Source organism: Ciconia boyciana, chromosome 3 (genome assembly GCF_034638445.1).
Source record: "Ciconia boyciana chromosome 3, ASM3463844v1, whole genome shotgun sequence".
NCBI classification, from domain to species: Eukaryota; Metazoa; Chordata; class Aves; order Ciconiiformes; family Ciconiidae; genus Ciconia; species Ciconia boyciana.
The window spans coordinates 109,928,998-109,952,394 of NC_132936.1; the positions used below are offsets into that span (position 1 = coordinate 109,928,998).

The 23,397-nt window shown below is 50.2% G+C and overlaps 1 protein-coding gene across 1 annotated transcript in view; it reads left to right on the top strand.

Moving 5' to 3' along the window:
* The window catches only part of GALNT14 (polypeptide N-acetylgalactosaminyltransferase 14), a 100,025-nt gene that overhangs the window by 53,597 nt on the left and 23,031 nt on the right, over positions 1 to 23,397 (top strand). The window contains exons 3-6 of the mRNA XM_072858437.1: positions 6,363 to 6,461; positions 15,754 to 15,821; positions 18,388 to 18,453; positions 20,574 to 20,695. Coding sequence (XP_072714538.1) covers positions 6,363 to 6,461; positions 15,754 to 15,821; positions 18,388 to 18,453; positions 20,574 to 20,695 — 355 coding nt within the window. The remainder of the gene's footprint in view (positions 1 to 6,362; positions 6,462 to 15,753; positions 15,822 to 18,387; positions 18,454 to 20,573; positions 20,696 to 23,397) is intronic.

The following is a 23,397-nucleotide window of genomic DNA, read 5'->3' on the forward strand; positions in this document are numbered from 1 at the left end:
AAGACAAAGTAGGATTTTGAAGGTCTCTCAAAGCTGAGTGACAAAATATTTTGAGGTAATGTGCAGGAAGGATGGCTTGGGGAGAGCCAAGAAGAACTGAGGGTGGTGACAGGAGGTGAATGTCGTGAAGAAGGCCTCTGACCCCTCTGTGTGCTCCCGACATGCAAATACTGAATTGTCGTATCCCATTTATACTGTCGTATGAGACTGACGCATTGACTGTAATGTGAACAGCGCTTCTTGGATTTTCCATCTCTGGAGGGCATGAAGTAATGACTTTTTGAAAGGTGCTCTGCAGTCACACACAAGTCACTGGGCTTAATGCATGGATAACCAAGAAATGCACAGTTAACTGGGAAAAATGCCAGAGACCGTGTTACCCAGAGGTCAGGTGAGACAGTGCACAGTCCTGTCCAGCAGTAAGCTCTATGAACTCCTTAGCTTCCATACAAGTTGGCACATACGTTGCTATATAGCTCTAAATCGCAACGTGTCCAGAGTCCCTATTTTTACAGTATTTTTGTGGAAGTCGCCTGTAATTTTGCTTCAGCTCCAAGATAGGGTTTAGGCACAATGATTTCCCACTGGCTGGGGGCTATGCCACCCTGAGAGGTTGTCCTGAGAGTTATGACCAAGGTGCCTGCAGGTCCTGCCATCCCTGCAGGCGTGCGGAGCCCGGGCACGTTTGCTACTAGCTGGGGCTCTAATCTCTTCCTTCCCACCGGTGACTGTTTGCTTGCCTATGGAGGGTGGCTTCCTTGCTCCCTAGGGCAGTAATTTTCATTTTCCTCTGAGGGAGGAATTTTTCACACCTGGTTGGTTGTCAAGGCTTGCTCCAGTTTCCTCTGGGGTCCTGGAGGGAGGAATTGCAGTGACTACACCAAGGACGCCCAGCCGCAATAGTTAGGTGAAGCAGCTCAACCCAGAGAGGGCTGAGATGGTCTTCATGATAAGAAAGAAAAATGATAAAAGAAAGCTCTCCTTGGTTTTCTTTCCTGAACTGCCACCCATTTCCAGAAGCAGACTGGCTCCTGTCGCTTTGGACAACATGTACCGAAAACATGTACAGACATGTTTTCAGCATCTCTGGTCTTTCTTCTCTGTTTTCCCTGCCTCTCTGTCTCTCCATCTGGGTCTGGGGTGACAGCAAGGTCCCTGGGAGGTAGTAGTTGACTGACTGGTGTGTAGCCTGAGCAGGGCTGTAGAGGCTTCTCCCAGGCATGGATGACTTGGTCCAGCCCAAGGCCAGGCTGGAGCAGAGGCTTGCTCTGGTCCTGACTGGCTGAGTCCCTTCAAAGTTGTGCACCAGGCTGCCAAGATCTGTTCTTCCAGCATGGATGTGAGCTGAGAGCTTTGAGGAAGAGTATTAACTCTTCCTCAAAGTTGCTGTGGAGATTTGTGTAATTTAGTTCACTTTTTCTGTGAGCTAAAAGGACTTTTTATGTTTTTCCCCTTTCTCCACCAACAACTTCTCTGCTTCTGGTGGAGCGTCCAAGTCTATAACATGCAGCTCATGGTAGTTGCTCTGCTGTGACATGACTTTTGCATGTGTCTTCACTCAAGCTCAAGAGAGTCATCAAGCTTGGAGAGCTAGTCAGACTCGAGGAATGTCATCTGAAACAAAGTGTGCTTGTAGGTTTGTCCATTGGTGGTGGTGTGGTGGTGTGAACCCGTACTATTTCTGATGGCAGGTCCCTGTCCTCTGGGCTGATGTGAGAGGGAGAGCCCTGCGAGTGCAGTGGGGAGACAAACCCAAATACTCTTGGTTTAGATGTGTGGTGACGAGACTGCTCTCCCATGTGTTTCCAAGGAGAAGAGAGGAGCCAGGAGGGAGTTGAAAGATGGTGTAGCTCTGCCTGATGCGGCTGGCTGTTCGAAATAAATATGCAGAGAGCGCTTTGGAAGTGGTGAGCTGTGTTGAGGGAGAGTTCGGACTTCATGGAAAACGTTAAAAATTCAAAGCAGAGCTGTTGGCAAGCAATGGCCATCAAAGCAGAAAAGAGAAATGAGCAGAAGCCTGGCAGGGGAAGCTGGGGGAGGGGGTGAGGATAATCATCTCTTGAAGGAAGTTAATGCACAGGAGAGGGTGAGCATGAGAGGTGGGTTTCAGGAGACACGGCACAGCTCTGTGGGCACGTGCTGGCAGGTGTCAAGGAGAAAACACACTCTGGATGAGCCCGGGGTGGACTAGGAGGGGCTGAGGGACAGGGTCCATCTCTGTTCCCACCGTTAGTCTTTACCGTTGTGCTGCGTAGCAGTGTTTCCAAGGTGGGCTTTGGTTTGGTGAGGGGCACTATGAGTTAAGCCTGCCACTTTAAACATAAAACGGGTTGAAATGCCTTGGGAATGGGCGTGCATTGCCCCATCAGGAGGACCTCTAGGGATGCAGGGGCGGCTGTGTGCAGAGGCCACCAGGGTGTGATACCCCATTGCTCACCAGGAGCACAAGGGTCGAAGCAACCCAAGACAAAAGTCTTTGGAGTGAGGGACTTAGGGAGGCCTGTGAGGAACACTGGAGTGTCCAAAGTTTGGGGCTTTGCGGGAGGGCTTTGCGATTCCTGCGATGAGTGCAGAGTCGTGGCTGTCTGCTCCCTGTCCCTGCAAACGAGTGTGCCATAATTTATTCCTGAGCTGTTAACGGCATATTGAGAACACGGAGATGAGATGTGCTGCTCCTTCCACCCTGAAGGAAGTATGGCGAGTAGCCAGCCCAGGCTGGGATTTTCTGAGGGTGATTCCCTAAGGTGTCTGCAGCCAGAATGCCCCTTTCATAACTTTCTGAAATTATTTCAAATTTGAATGGAAAATAACCTTAAAACAGAAAAGTGAAACTTCCCATCAAATGAAAGTTTGGCTTCTGGGTTTGCAGGAGGAAATAATAATTGTTTCTCCGGCTGGATGCTCTCTCTGGGGTTTTTAGGGCAGGCCAGCCTAGCTTCTGTCTTCTCTGCCCCCCCAGATGCTGTGAGCTGGTGGAGCAGCCCATGTTGAGGCAGTTCAGCCTGGCAGCATCCCTGCTAGCACTTGCTGTGCTAAGATTGCTCCCCAGTCCTGCTGCAAGGTTTCAAAGCATGAAACTTTAAATGACTTCAGCCAGTGAGTTTCAACACACTGCAAACATAAGCAATGCAGTTATTACTTTTTTTTTTAACTTTTTTTTTTGGAACAATCTAAAAAAAACCCCTCAAACTTTCATTGGTTTCCTGAAAATGTTGTGGGTGTTGTTTTTGGTTTTTTTTTTCTTGTTGGCAATTGGGTGACCCATGAAATACCATAAGCAGCACAAAATGTTTATCCAGTGACAGCCTGAGGTAGCACAGGCAGCTCTTAGCGGGTTTATTTTCATTATTACAGCAATTTTAGGGCTGCATGCTGCAATTTTCACTTGCAGTGAGGTATTAAATTGAAATTACCCCAGATGTAATTGTCACACAAAATAATCCTGGACATGCTGGATTTAATGCTTTTCCAAGCTATGGTTTTTATTACCCAAGCCAGTGCCAAAAAAACACTTGTAGTCAACAGCTTCAACTGAAATCTGCCTTCTGAGGAGCCAGGATGTTTAGCTGCAGTTACACTGCGGGGGGGGAAGGGAAAAAAAAAGGGACCAACTGGAGGAAAGTTTGGGAGGGGTCCTGAAGAAAGGGCCCAGGGGTAAAATCCTGGGCAAGGGCAGAGTCCGGGCCACAGAGGGACCCTGGAGGAGCCCCGGCAGATGCAGCAGCTCAGCCTAACCCTTTGTGGGCTGGTTTCTGGGGAGGCGAGTCCCACCCGCGGTGCAGTGCTGGTCGCAGAGGTGAAGCGAGGCTGCGGGTGCTGCCAGGTCCCTGCCCGCTCCATGGCAGCGGTGCGGTCATCAGTCCCGTCCTTGGGATGTGATGAACCTCGTTAGACAGAAGTCAGGGGTGAGTCACAAAGCCAGTGACCAAGCTCTGGAGGTGCTCATATACGATGTTTCAGTGTTTTCCTCATGCATGTTGTGTAATTAGGCTTATCGGGTGCGTAGACATCTGGAGTTTTAAAATCAAGTTGTTGCCACGCACGAGGAGCCTTCGTCACAGCGTTGGCAGGCTCAGCCAGCGTGCAATATCCCTGGCACGCCCACTGGTGGGTGATACAGCATGCATCCGCCGCGGCTTTGTTTATTAGCTTCTTAACTATTGTAATAACATAAGTATTGATGACTTTGTATTTTCCACCCTTTCATTCTTTTCCAGAAATAGCTTCCCTTGTTTGCTCCACACAGCCCCTCCTGATGCCACACTGGAAGTGGGTGGAAGGACACGCATCTGGGAGCGGTTAGGGATAATGGTGTATAAATGGCACAGGGAGAGCAATCGTCGTAGTCTGTCCCCGCAGCTCTGCAAAGCCAGCGAGAGCTGAGCCTGAGCGTGGCAAACCAGGCGCCCAGCAGCAGCTTCTTTCTCATCATATCGGGTTGGGAAAGCTCAGTTGCAGTTGGTTACTGGGTGATGCAAGGGGCCACAGTGACCCAAGTCGAGCAGCTCGGGGCATGACCTGATGCTGTTTAGTAATTCAGAAACCCTCTGCTTTTAGCATCCCTGAGATGTAACTTTGATGAATGAGGGTGGTGTTGCACAGGGCAATGTCACTGAATTTTCTCCTGCGTGCAGAGTGGCCATGCAACTTTAGTGTCCTTTGAGGATGGACCTAGAATTAGAATTGATTGAGTGATGAATTTTGGGGGCTGGTGACTATGCTGAAAGAACAGGGTAGTAATGAGAAATCTACTTTGGTCAAGTTGAGGCAGGATTTAGGAAAGGTTTTGATGAGAGAAGGCAGCAACCGATTTAGTGTGAGCTTGCAAATATTTTGTCCCGCCCAAAACGTTGGGTTTTTTCTTATCTTTGGAATTATTTCACCTGTTGCGCATTCTTTTTTCCTTTCATTTAGGTCACTTTGTAAATAATCATAAATGCAATTTCAAAAAGAAAAGGTGAAGAACCTCATTAAAAATACTATCTCAAGCATTTTGGCATTTCTGAGGTGCAACGTGCCGTGCTGATAGCGTAAACCAGCAACATTTGGGTACCGTTACTTGCTTTCTCCTCCCCATCCCCACCTGAATTTTTCCATCTGTTTTTACTTCACCTTGCAGATACCGTGGTCCAGAGCTTTGGGGGAGCAAAATGATGGTTTCTTGAAAGAGTGGTTGCTCAGTTCTCTTTCCGGCTTCATTTGAGGATGGTAGTGGTTGCACCTGGGCAGTGACCCAAGATGGGAAGGGGCATGATGGCTGTGATGGGGAGCTCCTCAGGCTGGGCACGGGGTGCCCTCCTGCCACTGGTGTGTCATCTTAAGGTCATCACAGGGGTGGACAGGGACCTGGAAAGAGCAGCACAGACGTAAGAGGTGTATCTGGATTTCCTGAGCTAGGACTATGTTGGTGTCGGTCTATAAAAGTCACAAATTTCATCAGCTAAAGGTCAAAGTAATTACAGAGTCTACGATATTTCCTTCTGGGAAGGAGGCAGCAGGGGCTGTGGTTGTAGTTGTGGGTTTTCACCTTCCGGAGGCTGGCTTGGAAGGTGTTACATCCCAATCTCCCCTGTAGGCAGGTTATGCCATTGAGGCAGAATGAATAAGGAAACAATCAATTTAGAAACAAGACTTGGCTTACCTTGCAGACGGCCGGTGGAAGTTGCCGCCTCGGGAGGTGGGTGTGAGGCGGCTCGGAGCTGGAGCTGCAGCGATGCTCTTATCTCTGCTGGTGCCACCAGCCGGGTGGGTGCGAGAGTGCTCGGGCCCCTGCCTCAATTTAAGAAAGAAAAAAACCTCAGCACGATAACCCAGTACTTCTGGAATGACACCGAAAGCCCCGTGAGGCTCACAGAGCCACCGAGGCAGCATAAGACTTGCAGCTGGCCTTCTGCAAGCACCTCACCTGTGCCTTGCCTTTGGTGCGACGGACCTGTTTCTGATCCCATCGCGCTAACGTCAGCGAGGAGTATCTTTGCTGAAGGTGGCGTTGCCCTAACTAATATAAAAAGGGAGGGTCTTTATCTTCCCACTACCTGTTGGTGGGGGAGGCTGGTGGTGCCAGGAGGGTGTGCTAGCTGGGAAGCAGTGGTTAGAGAAAAGGGCTGCAAGCTGGGTGCCTCCTTTCTCATCCCTTCCTATTAATGACAGTTAAGCTCTTTTTGCTGCGTTAATCCTCAGTGACTTACTTGGCTGTTTCTGGACTCCTTCAGAAAGGATTCACACAGAAAAACTCTTACTTTTTTTTCTAATAGTGGCTGGAGGACCATCTACTGATGGACTCTGCTGCCTGCGTTAATGAAGCGGGCTCCCACTTTGAATTCCAGCACCTGAACGGCCTTTTCCTCTTCCTCCCTCCCCAGGTGTACGACTCTGCACTATCGCCAGGACCTCCCGCCAACCAGCGTCATCATCACCTTCCACAACGAGGCCAGGTCAACCCTGCTAAGGACAATTCGGAGGTAAGAGCTCCCAGTCTGCTTTTAAAAAAGGGCGAGTGGGCTAGAGGTTTTTGTGAATAAAGGCAGAATCTGTTTGCACTCACTGCAGCAATGGGACCAGACCTACCAGCTACGGTCTCAAATGATTACCGGGAGAAATTAGCATGAAAGCTGGTCTCTGAGAAGTAGGTTTTACAGTGGGATGCTCAGGAAAGTAAGTAGCTGTGCTTCCTTTGCAGGGTCTAGCACGGGATGCTCTTGAGGGAGCAGCAGAAGGTGAGACAGTCTGGGATAAGAGGTTTTATATCCAGCTGGGTATCAGTGCTCAGCTGTATTTTGTCCCAGTGCTCTAGGGACAGCTATTATTCTGCAGATGTCTGCTCCGGTACTGCTGTTTGAGCTTCTCCAGTGACCCATTGAGTGCCAGAAAGGCTTGCTAATTGAGAAACTCTAATGGTGCACATGCAGACTAGGTTTTCAAGGACGGTTTCTGTACTCCTCTGGATACACGGTGGAGCGCTCTGGGCATGTGGCCATTCCTTCATTTGTCGGTTTGTTCTTGGCTGTGTTTTGCTGTAGTGGATAGACTAAAGGCTTCATTTTCACCGCAGGTTTTTGAAATCAGCATTTCATCCCAGTGTGTGCCTTGAATCTGCAAGTTCTCTTGAGGGAAGATTTAGTGAGGTGTGTCCACCCACACCTTCGAGGGGTCTATCTCCAGGTCTCGGCTGGCACGTTCCTCTGTAGCGAGCTTGGGTGTGCTCTGCTCTGGGCCAGTAATAAGTGCTTTGCAGGTGTGTTTCATGCCCACATAGTGAAGGTTTGTGTCCTGCTGCAAGCCTTGTCAGTTAAACCCTGGCATCCCCAGGGACCCCTTGCCATCATCAGGACTGGTCAGACTGGGGTGGCTGGCTGGGGGGAAACTTCAGCTGTGCCCTGTTCACCATCGCTGGGCTCTTCTCTGAAAACAGCGTCCTTCTTCAGGTGAACGCACCCAGTGCCACAAGTGAGTTTGACAGTCCTGAAATTGAATTCCTGCTTTGCTTTATGGTTTCATGCCCAATCCCATCTCACTTAATGATCTATCACTGCTTTCTCTCTCTAGGGGGTGTGGATTTCGGGTGTGCGTAGTACTGACACTTGGTGCTGTGTACCACCTCCTTGATCCTGGACCTTCTCTTTTATCTTTACAGTGCCTTGCATAGTTTTACTGTTCTCCAGAACCCATTGTAACAGAGATGGCAAGGCAAAGCCAAGTGCGGTACTCTAGCCCCTGAGATATAGGATGCTTATAACATGTAAAGTGCAGGGATGGACTTTAATCTGATTTCTCCCCATAACTCAGCACGTGACCGTCCTGGCAGGTACGATCATGAGTGATGTTGTCACATAAGAGATATTAGAGCCATGATATGGCTCTTATGCTTGGATCCCCCATATCTGGCTTCATTAGAGAACTGTTCATTGCAATGATGGTTAGAAATACAGGTAGTTTGAATTTTTCCTTCTTCCTCTAGGACATTGTCCTCTGAAGTTTCTGATTTCCAGCTATAAAAAGACTTTTTTCCTTGTTCCTCTTCTTTTCTTTGCTTGACTTGATTAGTTGGCTTTACTGCCTTCCTTACCTGGTTGCATGTGATTTCCACCACAGCTTGGCCCCCGTGCACTGCTCCTCCCTGCTCACTTGCCCCGGCGATTCCAGTGCTCGTGTTTTGTCTGTGGGGAGGTTTTCCTCAGCTCTGGAGCCCCTTCTGAGCCCTCTTTCCTGTAGGCTGATCTCCAAATGGTGCCAGAGCCCCGTGAAGCATCCCACTGAGCTGCATCGCAGAGGCAAGCCTGTGCAGTGAGGAACCGAGATGACAGCCTTGGGTCCCCATCTCCCCTGCCTCTCCCTGGGCTGAGATCCTGAGCTGACCCTCCTTTTTCTGGTTTCCACCACCACCCCATGGTTTGGAGGTGGCCTCCTGGCATCAGGGTTCACCATTTTCCTCCTGGATGGAGTACTTAGAGGCTTGCTTTGATCCAACCGGCCCTAGGGGTATCAGCCCTTGGTGGCAAGTCGTGCTGGTGACATGGCTCCTGCTCTGCTCCTCTCCGGCTATGGTTGTACACGCATTGCCATCTCCCTGCCTGTTTTTGGACCCAGCTGAGAGCTCATCTGCCTCTTCAGCCTCTGTAGGTTAATTTGCTGTGCCTTCTGACTGCTCTGGTTTTTTCCCCCTTGCTCAGGAAATGCTTAGTTTAATTAGATCTTCCAGATAACTCCATCCCATGGTGGCTGTAACAACATGGATCATTTTCCATGGCCATTCAAAACAAACTGTGTCCTCCTGACACTGCTTTGTGCCTTTTGGAGCAGTCTGTGGCCAAGTGTTTCCAAGTGCTTTGAGCACGACAGTGAGTAAAATGGGCACCTCTTCTACCCTGTTGTCCCCAGTACATCTCCATGGTGCACTTGGTATAGCCCAGTTGGCAGATGGACAGACCGAGGATCAGAGAGGTGATTTATCTGTGGCTGATGGAAGATTTTGGGTTGCAAACCTGGTTTCCTGAGTTCCAGCAAGTTGCGTTTTCCAGCCTTATTGCAAAATGAATGTTCTCGGTTAACCACCATGGCAGGAGCGAGAAACAGGGCAAAGGGACAGTGCTTGGCTTGTCCAAAGCCATGGGGCGATGGGGCACCGGCCCCCCAAAGGGAGCACTTCTTACAGGACCCCATGTAAACACAGAGGGGTGGCAAATGCTGGTGAAGGTACCCTATAACAGAGGAGGAAATCAGCTTGCAGAAGTGACCACGTACATGACAAGCAGGAGGGATTTTGCTATTCTAGGAACAGCTTTTCCTAGGTGCTTGAGAGCTTTAATGCTCCCCGAGTGCTGAGGCTGAGCTGTATTGCAGGCTCAATGTGTGGCATTCGGCTCTCGGTGAGGATGCGAATGCTCTGACCCGTGAAGCAGAGGCACCAGTATGTGGCCTCCGCAGCACCCCTTACGCAAGTCACGTTGTGAGCGTTTGTGACAGTTCGTTTATGAACAATTTGCATCGTCAGAGCTATTGAGAAAAGCTAGTGGACTGTGTTGAATAATGACTTAATTTAAAAGTTTCACGATCTTTTCTCTGACCATTTGCCAGCTGGAAGAAAAGGAGGAAAGGAAAAAAAAAAAGCTACATTAATCGAATGCCCAAATCTCTGCAAATGATGTAGTCAGTGTTTATAAATGCATATGTAACTATGCTTGTGAATACATACAAGTGTCCAGGTAGTAGGGGATGGTGTTGTGAGAAAGGGAAATAGAAAAGGGGAGAAGAGGCTAGAAAGAAGGAGATGGTGAATAGCAAAGTAGCTCTTGAGATTTTTTTTTTTTTTTTAAACTGTGCAGATAGTGAAGAAACTGCCATTGGGTTGTCGTTTCAGCCGCTCACTTTTCGAGTGACCTTGGGCAAGTTTCTTATCCCCCTGTGGTTCAGTTTCACGTATTTCAAGCTCCAAGGCTCAGTGCATTAAAGATGGTGACAGTCTCCAACAGTACGGGGATGGGACCGTGTCAGTAAACCCAAGGAGGGAAGGCAGAAGCAAGGGAGAGAATATGCAATACAGAGGCTTTTTTTTAAATACAATTTCTTCTTTCCTTGCTTTCCATCCTGTGCTAGCCTGGAGTTAGGAAGGGAATCCAGCTCATTGCCCTTTTTTTAAATACAATTTCTTCTTTCCTTGCTTTCCATCCTGTGCTAGCCTGGAGTTAGGAAGGGAATCCAGCTCATTGCCCAGCTCTTAGCTGCCCAGCTCCTCCAGAGGGAGAGCTTAAGGATGTCCCAAGGCCATAGCACTGGAGGAGAAGGAGCAGCGTGGCCGGGAAAGATGTGCTCCTCACCACCTGGGGCCAGGCTGGGTGCTGGGGCTCTCGACAGCGATGGGTAATAGTGCCTCCCCATCGTGTAATCCCGTGTGGTTAGGGGGATCTACTCCATGCCTTGCTTATGAGAATATCCTCCTCTTTCCTTCCCATCCCTCCTCTGCAGGCATCGGCATGCTCACGTGCCGAGATGCGGCCGCTGCTGGCTGGGCAGTCGTGCTTTCAGGGCTTGATGCGGTGTCTGCTGAGGGCTGCAGGGAGCAAGGCTCGGTGCGTGCCCCATCCCTGGGAGCGGTGGGGGGAGAAATGCTGCCTGCCCTGGAGGCAGGGCTGGGGGAGGCAGAACTGCCCGCAGCCTGGGGCGATGCTCCGCTCCCAGACCACCGGAGACCATCACGCTGTGACTTTCTCCAGCAAGGCAGTTTTGGGAGCTTGATGGCCGGTCAGCGCTGGCGCAGGCTGGGTAGGAGAGGAGCGTAGGAGGCTGCCATGCCGGCAGCCTGCCGGGCAGAGGGTGAAACAGTCCCGTTTACTCCGCCGAGTGGTCTTTATTTATTTATTCTTCAAACTTGCAGCTGGGAAGCTCAGAACAGGAATAAGGAGACTTAATTATTTACCTCTCGCTGACAAACCAAAACACATCCTTTGGCAAAAGTCCTGATGCGAATGCTATGAATACCACATCAAGTACTTAGATCATTAATTAGCAGGGAGAATATCATGCCTTTCATTTTCCAGCGCTTGTAAGTAAGAGAAGTGACGTCCTGGACAGCCAGCACCTCGCACCTTCCCCTCGTGCCGCTACCTTGTCTGCACCCAGGCGCATCTGAGGCAGGGAAGTGACAAAGCCGCGCGCCTCCTTCCCTAGGCAGCGCCGGCACTGTATAGAGTCTGTGCCATAACTGAAACGAGCCTGATTAAAGAAGCAAAAACAAGCCAGGTGTTGCGCAGAAACTGTATAATTAGCGCTTTGTGCTGACTATTTTTTTATTTCTTTTTTTTTAATCTGCTTTTTGCTTAAACCCTGGACTTTTTTTTCTTAATTTGCTAATCATCTCTTGCAGTGACTAAGTACACAGCCCTCCATGCGCTTTTACCTTTTGATGTTAACATAAGAGAACTCTTGAATTTCAAAGAGCTTGGTGGGTATTTGAAAGAATAAAATGCGAAAGCCGCAGTGTAATCAAAGCTCATTATGGTTATTCTTGGTGTGATGTCTCTCTTCCTACATAATTAGCCATTTTTGGCTGTTGAAGCAGTTCATTTTGGCGGGCATTTTCTTTCTGCGCTCTCAGTCTGATTTCGATAATTGTGACCCTTGGCCCTTTTGACACTTTCTTATACTCCCAAAGGTTTTTTTTCGCCCCCCTAACAAGTCCCAGTAGGTTTCCATGGAGAGAATTAATGGGTTCATGAGTTCCCAGGGATCAATGCCCACAGTCACCTCTCTAAAGCAACTGGTATTCTGGGTGATGACCAAAAACATACCGAGCTTTGATCAGAAGACCTGAACTCCTCCCTGCAAACATTTTCCGTGTCTTACATGTCAGGGTGACTTTTGCACTGGTATTTATTTGGAGGTGAAATTGTTGAATCCAGTGCTTACCTTTTGGGTAGGTGGAAAAGGATCCCAACAAGTTGTTGAGGAGGATGAAAGAAGGACCTTATGATGCAAATTTAAGGTGACATTCTCCCTGGTTACATCTGCATAAAATCTGCTAAATCCATTGAAACAAAGAAAATTTCAGCATTAGCTTTTCAAGATAATTCAGCAGCGAATCTGGTCTTATGGGGTTGAGCAAGCATAAGCACTTTCTGGACTAGAGGCATGGGTTTTCATTTCGATGATAACAGATCTTTCGGTGATTTAAGGGAGAAAGTGTTGTGTTCTCTGGCTCAACAGAACTTAAAAGCTGTTTTGATTTGTTAAAATATGCCCATCACTGCAGTATATCTACCTATGTTTGATTTCAGGGAAAAAATTCTATAAATAAAAGCGGGACTTGAAAGCACTATAATATTAATTGTCTTCTGATTTTACCCATATAAAAGGGAAAAAAGCCATGCACACACATAAAGAAAGAAAAGAAAGTATTAAAAAAAATCAAAGCTGAGCAAAGGCACAAGTAATAGAAAAGCTGTCTTTGAATTTTTAAAAGTGCTTTTATAGTCTATCTGAAAAAAAAATCACCGTAACGTTGAAAACGTGCAGTATGCAGTGCCTCTGTTTCCTCCCTGAGGAGCACTGCAGGAGGGGTATTTGTAATCTCCTGTGTTTCCAGTGGCATGGGTGCGTTGTCATGGGATTAATAGACCACAGGTAGAAAATGTGTTGGAGACGTGAATTTGGCTTTGCTGAAAAGCCGGCGTGCTTGCTCTCGGCTGCATTGGGAAGTGTGCTGCAGTCATGGCATTGCAGCCTTTGCTGTGGATCTCTTCGTGCCTGTATCAAGTGGTCCTTAGCTTAGCGGCAATTTCGGGGCTTGCAGGTGTCTGTGCACAGATTTACAAGAGCAATAATGAACTCAAAGCCTGCTGAAGTCAGTGGACATCACGTCCCTTGGAGCCATGGTAGACCCAGCCTTTGGACCACCCTCACCAGGGCTTTGTTCGCTCGGGATTTGGGATAGTGTCGCACTGTGGGTGAGTCCCACAAGGGAAGTGATGGGAGAGGGCTGTGATGGTGCCGGGTGAGGCTGCTTTCGGTGCTGGGGGATGCTGCATCACCCGGCAGCATCCCCCAGCATGGTGGTGTCTGTCATTAACCCCATGGAAAGATGGTGGTTCGTGGAGCTGGGGCAAGCCTTGGAGAGGTCCCTCCCTCGTCAGCCTGCACGCTGACTTTTTCCCCCTTGCTCTGGTCAACCCTCTGCGTCCCACAGATGGCCGTCATTGGCATTCAGGGGACATCTTCTGTGATTTATGGGGTGGCAAGCCGAGGCAGAGTTGGCAGCAAGCGGCTTGACCTGGGAACAGCGGGGGCAAAAAGGTCCATGCTGGATTTTCTTCCGTAAGAGGTGCCCTGGGGGAATTCCTCCAAGTCACTGAGTACCGCTATGAGCCCAGCTCTGAGTCTACAGCCCAGTGCAGTGGTTTTGGTTGAGTTATTCCTGCTGGTACCAGCAAAAGCTGAATCAGTCCCTTTGTGACTGCCTTCCTGTAGAGTTAAGCCCTGCATTGCACTTCTGGCAGGTGAATCTTCAGGGCAGGCTGGGCAGAGGCAGGCTTCAGATGTTCAAGTTGCCTGCTGCCTCCCCCCTCCCGCTCTCGGCAGGTTATTTATTTATTTTGCCGGTTGTTTTTACAAGTCTGCTTCTTTCCTGCAGGTTTCACCAAGTTAGGTTTCTGGGCAATCAGCGCTTGTTAAATATTCCACTGAGCGTGATATTGCTCTCCTGTCTCTCTGTACTGACGCTCAGCTGCGGTAATTTGCTGAACTCAGCTCTCGCATATGGGGATTTTTTAAAAATAACAAACCTATTAATAATAATAATTAAAAAACACTTGACAGGTGGGAACAGCACATCTAAATTGCTCTGTGTGCCTCAGCAGGAGGAGGGGCGTTCAGCCACTTTTTCTAATACGTTGTGCAGGCTGCGGGCGTTGGTGAGGCAGTGCTGTCTAACCCTGCTTGGTGCAAGCCTTAGCGATGCTGGGGTGGCAACAGCAGCTCCTGGCTGTTAGGGCTCCCGCTATGACTGTTGCTTAGGGGGTAGAGGCTTTCTTCTCCTTCCCACCCCAACCTTAACATGCAAAGTATCTGAAGTGGGGGGGAAATCATGGCTTTTGCCAAGATCCTGAAACTGGAGGAGGCTGGGATTGTGTTTCCAGGGAAAGTAATTATGGGCTTGGAATTGATGTTGAGGAGCTCCACAAGGGAGGTGCCAGCCTTACCCACTCTGGTCTGACATAAAAGCCCCCTCTTTTTCAGGACTTCTGCTGGGGGGAAAAAAACCCAAACCAAAACATGGAGGGAGGATCCATTTCAAGCATCTCCCTTGGGATGTCCTGTTCTCCTTCCAAAAAAATCTGGCTCAACTCTTTCTCTCTCTAGAGGGTTGTAATTCCAGCACCTGGTGGGTGCTGGCACCTGGCAATAGGTAGAGATGCTCCAAGCCCTCCTGGGCAGGTGGGCTTGCGGTTTTTCATCAAGAAAGTTTCATCGGAGAAGTGCAGCCCTTTGGGTGAATGTCCTTGGATATCTGGGGGTAGTACTGCGAGACCCCTCTGGGTTCCTGCTAGCTGGGCTGGTGGCTCCCAGGCAGCTGGGTTCCCCAGGGATCCTGCCCTTCGGAGCCCTCTTGACTGGGGTCTGGGCCAGGGACACGTTTTTCCAGACTTCCAGGCTTTTTGCCGGAGCTTTGGGAGCCCAAGAGGCTGGGGAAACCTGTCGATAAGGATCTGGAGGTGTCAGGGCCTTCAAGGGGTGTCTGTCCTCTTATGCCAGCAGTAGGTTTGGTGGTTTTTCCTAACCCAGACCAGAAGGCAGACTCAGGTGTGAAATCTGGGGGGCTTTTAAATCCTGTTTGAAAAAGGAACTGCGCTCAGGATGAAGGCAAAGGAGTTTAAATTCTGGAATGGCTTGTGCCACCCAACTGGCGTTATCAAAGCCCATGTGAAGCCCTTAGGAGATTTTTGGGATGCCCTGGGGTTTCTGCTTCAAGAAGTCAGCCTTGACCCTTTGATGGGGCAGGATTTTACGCACGTGTAATTCTGCTGACCTCTGCGCTGTGCGAGAAAGGGGAAGAACAGGTCTAGACTTTTTAATAATAATAATTAAAAAAACCTCGGTGGCATAATTAAGGGAAGACTAGCTTTCAGCCATGTTTCACAGTCTGTCCACCTGGAGGGAGCTGTGAACCACATCCTCCAGCCTCTCTCTTTCATTAAATAGGCGGGCTCCAACCCTGTTTTTATCCTCTCGGCAGTCTCTGAAACACAGTCAGCTCATGGATAAAAACAGGAGTTGTCCTGCCATGGCTGTGAGGTCTGTAAAGATGGGTTTGAGCTGGGTAATTTTCTCGGTGTTGGCCCTGCTGTCGGCAGACACCATATCATTAGCCCCGGGAGAGGTGGCGGGGTGATGGCAGCTTTGCTGTAAGCCCCATTAGGAAACTTGGTGCAACGTGCATGTTGCTGAAAAGCCTGTTTTTCCTGGCTTTACGTGATGCTCTGCTTTTGCTCACAAAGGTGGTAAGGGTGAATCTCAGCTGTTTCCCAGCAATACCGGGCACTCGGCTCTTAGATCAGGCTACAGGGAGCTGATAGCTGGGCACTGTAGGTTACTGGGGGGGTGGTGGGCGGTGGTTTCTGGGTCTTATCTAGTATATCCTTTCTGGAAATCCAAGCCTGGTCTTCTGTGCTTTGGCAGGGATCGGTTCCTAGGCTTTCCCGCCCTGTTTGCTGGGTTGTTGAGTTGGTCAAGCACTATCATGGATTTTCTCTCTTCATTCTTTAGCGTGCTGAACCGCACCCCAGTGCACCTCGTCTATGAAATCATACTAGTGGATGACTTCAGTGATGATCGTAAGTGACCCTTTCTATGTTAAAAGTGAGGGGCCAAACCGAAAGAGGCTGTGAGAGACTGGGATTTACAGAGAGAGGGGGAGAGTTTGTCAAAGTGGAAGGAAGTTTAAAGCTCTGTAGGTGTGGAAAGCAAACCCCGCTCTGCCGGGTTTGCATCGCTGCGTGGAGAATTCAAATTCCAAAAGATCAAACCTCTTCTCATGAAAATAATACAAGAAAAGTGCATGGCAAATCATTTTTACGCCAGTAGTCATGAATCCAATCCTTACCCGGTTGTATCCTGCTGCAGCCGTGGTGTATTTAATCTGGCTTTCAGCTGCAGCCAGGAGCAATTCTGGGTTGACACCACTGGAATTGCACAGGATAATGATAGTCTGGCCCTCCTGATGTATGCATATGTTCTGCATACGTTTATGTAGGTGGCCAGGAACTCTTATTGATTTTTTTTTTTTCACCCATGTAAAGAAGATTTCCCACATGGGCTGCCCATTTCTGAGATGCACCATAAATAGCTCTGTATGCTACAGACAGCCCACATCCTCCTGCCATTCTCTCCCCATTAATAGCATGACTCAAGTGAAATCAATGGGCCCGATCTCCAGCAAAAGCTGGTAGCTGAAGCCCCAGGGGCTCCCAGGGAACTACCCCAGCTAAAGACCTTGTCCGGTGAGATGGGCGAGTGGAAGATCCAGGTGCTGAGAGTAAGTGCTCAAAAAAACTGTCTCAGACATAAAAAGGATGATAAAATACCCCTGGGCTGAGCAGTCCGTGGCACTTACATTTCAAGGAGCTGCAAAAGGTAGCCATTTACTAAGAAACGTGAAAACAAAGACAGAGTGGCTTAAAAAAATAAAGTATCTATGCTTTGCTCTTGGATGTTATAAATAGACACTGCCTCAGAGAGCATTAGGGACAGATTTCACACGAGACCCACTTCTTGGCATCGACACCTCCTTGGGGAGTCACTGAAGCCAGGGAGGGGGTTGCAGTGATTACGGTGAGCTCTGGAGCGACTCTGGTGCACGGGGGGCCAGGCTAGGCAAGCCTGGGGACCAGCAATGCGACTGCAACAGAAAAGGAGCAGGTGCAAGGACTCGAGCTGCCCTGGAGTACAGCAGAGCAGGCTTTTTGAAGGGTGGAGAAAGTAAATGCCGATTATTTGGCTAAACAGACAAAGCGCTTGCCTTCCTGAAAGGAGAAAGGTTTGTAGAAATGCAGCTCCCCTGTTGCAGCACACCTGATGGCATGAACTGGGGAGAAGGAATGGGGCTGGGTTTAAACTTATCCCCGGGCACTAGAGGGGAGCCTGTTTCCCGTGTAACTTAGAGCAGCCCCTCAGCTACTTGAAATCAGCACTTCTCAGCTGTCTTACATCTCCTTTCCTGTGATAGTCTGAGCCTGCTGGCATCTAGTCTGCATTCATTTACATAAAATGCATGTATTTGCATAATATGTTCTACACACATGGTCAGTTTTCTCCCTGCAACCCACCCCAAGCAATTGGTGCTTTTATCTCGTGCCTAGTTGTGTCTCATTTCTCACCTCTCTCTGTCCGTTGACATTTTATTTGCTGGGATGCAGTTGTTCTGCACGTGGGTTCCCGCTCTTCCCAGCACATTTCCACTGTAGGTCCGTAGCCAGCCCCTGCCGCTTCTGCTCCCCTGGTGTGCGCGGAGCAATGCAGCTCTGTACCGGAGTTGTTAGGGATACCAGTACGGTGATGTCTCTTGTCAACAAAGATTGCTGGAGGGGATGAAAGCACGTGGAGGTGCATGTGGACGCACGGGGTGGGTGGCAGGGATGGGGCTCATTCATGTGCGTTTGTAGTGCCAAGGAAGTGGTGAGAGGCACGCAGGGGTTGCGGAGGTCACAGCGTGGGTGTGCGGAGGTAGAAGGGGCTGTGGTGGGTGCACCTGCCTGCAGACCCAGCTCTTGCTGGGAGAAATCTGGGTGAGGAGGGATGCTGGGGCTGCAGGCAGCACCGGGGCAAGAGCAACGGCAACAACTGCAGGTGGGATTGCAGGACCTCCCTAGCTCAGGTGTGGGTGGCTGTGGGGCCTCTCTGCCCCATGGAGCTGCTGCCCTGGGCATGAAGAGCCCTCAGATGCTCCACGGAGCTCTCTTTCTTTGACCATCCCTTTCTCCTCGCTCAGGGCTTGCAGGCCACCTCAGGAGGCTCCTGCCCTACCACGCAGACATGCATCAAACAGCTTATGTGTTGCTTTGCAGCTACCAAAAATAGTAATTTGCATTAAAGTGCAAAAACTCTGACTCTGACCCCAGCCATGGCTCTTCTACACTGACTTTACAGCATAATTCAGCTGTTCTCGGTGTGAATCTGCTGGTTTACACCAGTTTTCACAAAACTGCTGCTCTGCCAGTCCTGATTTCTGCATGAGCTGAGGGGTAAGATTGTTGTGCCCCAGCAGTGCCATCGCCCTAACAAGCCGTCAGCCAGTCCAGGACGGGGTCCTCTCCCTGCTCCCAGTCTCCCCTAGGACCCTTTCTGCTGCCTGGGCCACCAAGAGGGCTGAGGGTGACGTATCCTCCCTTTGTGTTTCCCAAGCTGATGACTGCCGCTTGTTGGGCAAGCTCCCCAAGGTGAAGTGCTTGCGGAATGGACGGCGAGAAGGTAAGAGCTGCCTGCCCACGACCCAGGTGGGAAACCCAGGTTTTGGGAGGCATGAGAGTGATGGAGTAGGGGATGACTTCAGTGGAGTGGGCGACAAGGGAGATCAGCGGCTCCTGGGCATGGGGGGCCCTGATAAAAGGAGATGTGGTAAAGGGCTGGGATTTGAAATGGATCCCCCCTCTCTTGCTGAAAAAGATGGGACCGTTAAGATATCCAATGAGGCTCAGCTGTAGCTTATTAGCCAGAAAATTAGAACAGGCAAAACAAAGCCCCGGGTCTTATTTTTAAAGATGTTTGCTCTAATGAAAGAGAAGAGATCTGCTCCTGCTGCTTCTCTGGGATTTAAAAAAAAAAAGAAATTAATTATATTTGAAAGATTAAGAAGGGCCATATAGAGGATGTATGTATATGGAGGATGAATGTATGGGCTACTGGGCTGCTGCTGGCAACCTGTTGAGACATTTTCCAGCTCCCCATAATCTGAATGGTTTTTTTCAAGTTCTGCTTTGCAGTGTTAGGAAAACAAAAAACAAAGAAGTTTTTTCATGCTGGAAATTGAAGGTGTGAGTCCAGGTGTGCGTCCAGGTGTGCGTTGGGTTGGGGAAATTGAGGAGCAGAGAGGGTTTGTCTGTGCATTCTTTCTGCAGAAGGTTTCAGCTCTGCAGGTCTGGTGTCAGGGTAGCATTTACCCCCCCCATGGGCATAAGAGAGATACCTGCTTTGGCAGGAGGGTAGGGGACATCTCCGTAGACCTGCACCTCCTTCTCATCTTCTCTCCTGTGTTATGGGGGTACATATGTGCTTGCCCCCAGTACTGGATGGACCTGCAGGTATTGGTGCTCTATAAAGCAGTCAGGATTTGGGAAGCCAGCCTGGAGGGCTTACCTCACTTAATACATCCCTGAAGCTGTATCCCTCAGGACTTGCCAGGATTTGGGAGGGCTGGGGTGGGTACAGCAGACCGTGCCTACCCACAAGATCTTAGAAGTTGCAGAGAGATACAAGGACAGCCTGCGTTGCAGGAGGTGACCTTAACAAACTCCAGGCCTTGTTCTCCTGTCCCTCTCCCTCCTGCTCAGAGGCTGTTCCTTGACCCTTTTTCTCTAGGGAATTTTAATATGAAAGTCAGTGACCTCCTTCTGCATGGACCTGATGTCTGGCTGCTCCCTTGAAACCCTTCTGTCTCTCTTTATCTGCCCCTATCTGCCCTCGTATTACTGCTGTTTCTCCTTCATCAGGAAGCTCTGCTCCCCTTGAGCAACCTGCGTGTCCTCTTGTTTGCCAGCGGACCATCTCCTTTCTTACGTTGCGGTTCACTTGAGCATCGGCCGCAGGCAGGAGTGCTGGAAAGCCGGTCGACTCCTGTATAAATAGGAACAGAGCATCTTTAAGAGCAGTGATCTTGCCAAAGAGTCTAGCGTGAAATCCGTGCGTGCAGCTGTTTTCCGTGACCTCCGTCTTTGTTCATTTTTCTCTCTCACAAACACACGCAGCGATCCATCTCCAGCTCCGGAGGACTCTAAGTTCACCGTCAGGGCCCTGATGAGCCAAGCGGGCTTTTAGCACCTTGAGAGCCGACCCTCTTTCCTTGGTGGAAAATGTGTTCCCATTGAGCTGCAGACCAGCAGTGCCCCCAAGGTGGGAGAGAGATCTGGGGGTCACTGGGACACGGAAAGGGGCACAGCAGGGAAAAGTCAGCAGTCTAAGAAAAGCCTGATTCTGGCACGAGGTGATCCCACCCTCGACTCCCCTGCCTCGTTCCCCGCTGACTTACATCTGTGTTAGATTTATTACCTGCGGGGGGTTATGAAAGCATTTTGAGTTGTATTTTGCCCCAGAAGGTGACAGCAGAAATAATTGCACAAATTAAGGATTGGCATAAATGCCATAAGTCATTAATCTTGGTGGAGCCATTTGTTTGCTTTGGTGACCTTGGGAGATGGTTGGCATGCCTGGCAGCACTGGGAAGGAGGCAATGAACCCGAGCCATGTTTTATCTGGATGGGATTTAGACGGGTCAAAACCCAGGAGATGCGTGAGTGCAGGAGACCATCCTGGAGGAGCCTGGGGCTGTTGCCCAGCCACCTGGGTGGCAGCTGACGTGGTGTGTCCTTGAACAGGTCTGATCCGGTCCCGAATCCGAGGGGCAGATGTGGCACAAGCAGGAGTCCTGACCTTCCTCGACAGCCACTGTGAGGTGAATAAGGACTGGCTACTCCCTCTGCTGCAGAGGATCAAAGAGGTGAGTGCTCCTGAGAGACCAGGTCCACCCTCAGGGGACGCATCGCTGATGTCCACCTCCTCTTCCCTCTCAATGGGCATGACCACCCAACTGCAACCAACTGCATGCAGGCATCCGTGTAAGAAAGCAATGAGCTTTTGGGATGCAAAGCGGCCTTTGCTGGTCGTCCTCCACCCAGCAGCCAGGTGGAATTGTCTCTGTGACTGGGAGAGCCTGTGGGTGGGTGGGACAAGGTGCCTCCTGGGTCAGTGGGGCTCTAGCTGGCAAGCACAGGTTGAATGGTGAAAGGGGAATACGTGGGTAGTGCTCCAGCAGAGTTTTTAATTAGACTCATGTAAAATGCTCAGTGCTGATGATTTAAGGGAGTGACGGCTCCTTGAATAGGGGCTGAATTTAATTTCATGCAAATTAAGTGCTAATAAATTGATTTAATAGGATTTAAATTCTGCTGATTTTGGAGCAGACAATGACATTTGCCTTTCGCCGGCGGCACCTCTGTCACCAAACGTGTGCACGGAGGCTCCTGGTGCCTTGTCACTCGAGTGGGAGGGAGCTCTGTGCTGGTGACCTGCTGGCACAGTGCAGGGGATGAAGCTTTCAGCTCTGGCGCGGGTGCATGGTCCTTTCCCTTCACCGTGCCTCATTCCTCCACCCTTGCTACACCTCTGGCTCCTGATTGCTAGTATTTATTACTCGGTAATTTTAAAACTACTGAATTATGTTGAAATAAGGGCATCTGAGGAGCAAGGGGAGGTCAAGGCGGTGGGTTATGGAGAAATCTGCTCATCTGGTGTTCGCAGTGCCCCTCGTCCAAGGCATGCTGCTTTTCGCACCTCCATACATGGTAGCTGTGCTGGCTGGGCTGTGCACCCCCTGTGTGCAGCAGTGATGGGGAAGGGGGGCACAGCACCAGGTCGGGTCTCTCCACGGTGGGTGAGGGCAGTCAGCGCTGCTGGTGCTCATAGCACAGCCAGTGCTGGGGGGGTCCCAACCTCGGCTTGCAGGCTGGGCCACAGTACGGCTGATAAATGGTAATATAATGAAAATGGCCTTTTCATATTATCGATCGCAGCTCAAGAACACGTGCTATGATACCCCACTCGAGCCTCGTAGCTGGCCTGCCCCAGGGTGGGATTCACCACTAAGCTTTACTGCATCAGTTGTTCCTCTGAGCAGGCATTCCTCGTTCTCTGCTGAAGCCTTGCTGTATTTTGGTGAGGAACGTCCAGAGCAATTGCCTCCTTCCCAGGCAGAGCTTTTGATGTGTTTTGGCAGGGGAAGGGCAGTGGTGGCAGCAGGAAGGGGGCAGGTAAAGCTGCTTTCCCACGCAGCTCCGGGACTGTGCCCCACGTTCGGTGCCTGTGGGGTAGGTGAATGTGGATGCCATGTGTGGCATCGGCATAGGAGTTTCACTGCGTCGTGGTCTGAATATAGCATCACATGCAAACATCACCCCCGTGAACTTCTTATTTGCTCTTCTGGGTTTAATCTTTCTCTGGTTGGAAGTAAGGCAGTTGGTAAGCTTGCAGTTGGTAAGCTTGTGCTGCTGCTCACGCTGCACTTACTCTGCCCAGTGCCTTGCAGCCCAGCTGAAGGCAGCAAGGGAAACCTACTATGAAAAGTGTTGAGGGACTTGCAAAGCAAGCGGAGTCCCACTTGCTTGCTTTTTAACTGCTCGCAAAAGCTGCAGGATAAGGGCAGCGGGTCCTCGGTTTCCTTCTTCCCAGGCCCACCGTACCCATCCTTTCCATCAGGGCTAAAATATTGATCAATGAAGTGTATGAAATGTTACTGCTGCCACCTTCAGGCTGTGCTGAAGAGCCGGCTTCCCTGTCTGACCGCTGCGGTGAGCATTAGCCGCCTAGACAGAGCATTTTCTTACCGTGGTGCTCCTAGGAACAGTCTGCTCTGAGCTAATGTAATTTAAGTTTCAGGCAAAGGAGCAGTGAGTGCCTCCAAGCACACCCAGCTCTTTTGCCACCACCAGCCACCCTGCACGTCGCTTCTTTTTCTTTTTTTCTCGGCCAGAGCAGCTATTCCTGCAGCTTTCTGTGGTGGGAAACACCGGAGCCCCTGTGTGCCACCATGCACCCACGTTAAGGTGCCCCCTGAGCCCCACGTCGAGCTTTCCAGGCAGCCGATGGCATCCCCCCCCCAGGCCCACGCTCCCTTTCGGGTGTAGGCAGCTCATGCCCAGCACCTGAATTTGGAAACTAGCAGGACTAGAAAGTCTAAGAGCAAGTGAAGGGGTGTGGGGGGAAGAGAGGAGGTCTGGGGGGTCTCGGACCTTTGCCCGGGAGGGTGCGTGTCCCAGGGAGCGGCAGCAATGGTGGGTGTTTCGCACCAGCGTGTTCGTGAGCGTATGACCGTGAGCATGTGGGTACACAGGCTCTTGTTTTTACTTATGGAACAAATATCTCTAAAGCCATTAATGGTGCATTTCAACTGAATAACTTTTCTAAAAATGTAATTATCCAGCCCAAGGTGTTTTTACAGCACGACTCAACGAGCTCACCCCAAAACTGACTTTGCAAATGGCACTGGGATGAACCAGTGGATGGTGACCCCCCACTTCCAGGTCAAGCATCCCCCCCAGTTTGGTGCTCTCCTGGGGCAGGGGGAGGCAGGTGAGGGGCAGCCTGGCCCTCTGGCCTTGCCTGACGCTGCTGTGGGGCCAGAGGAGCAGCCGTGGCCTGTTTTGT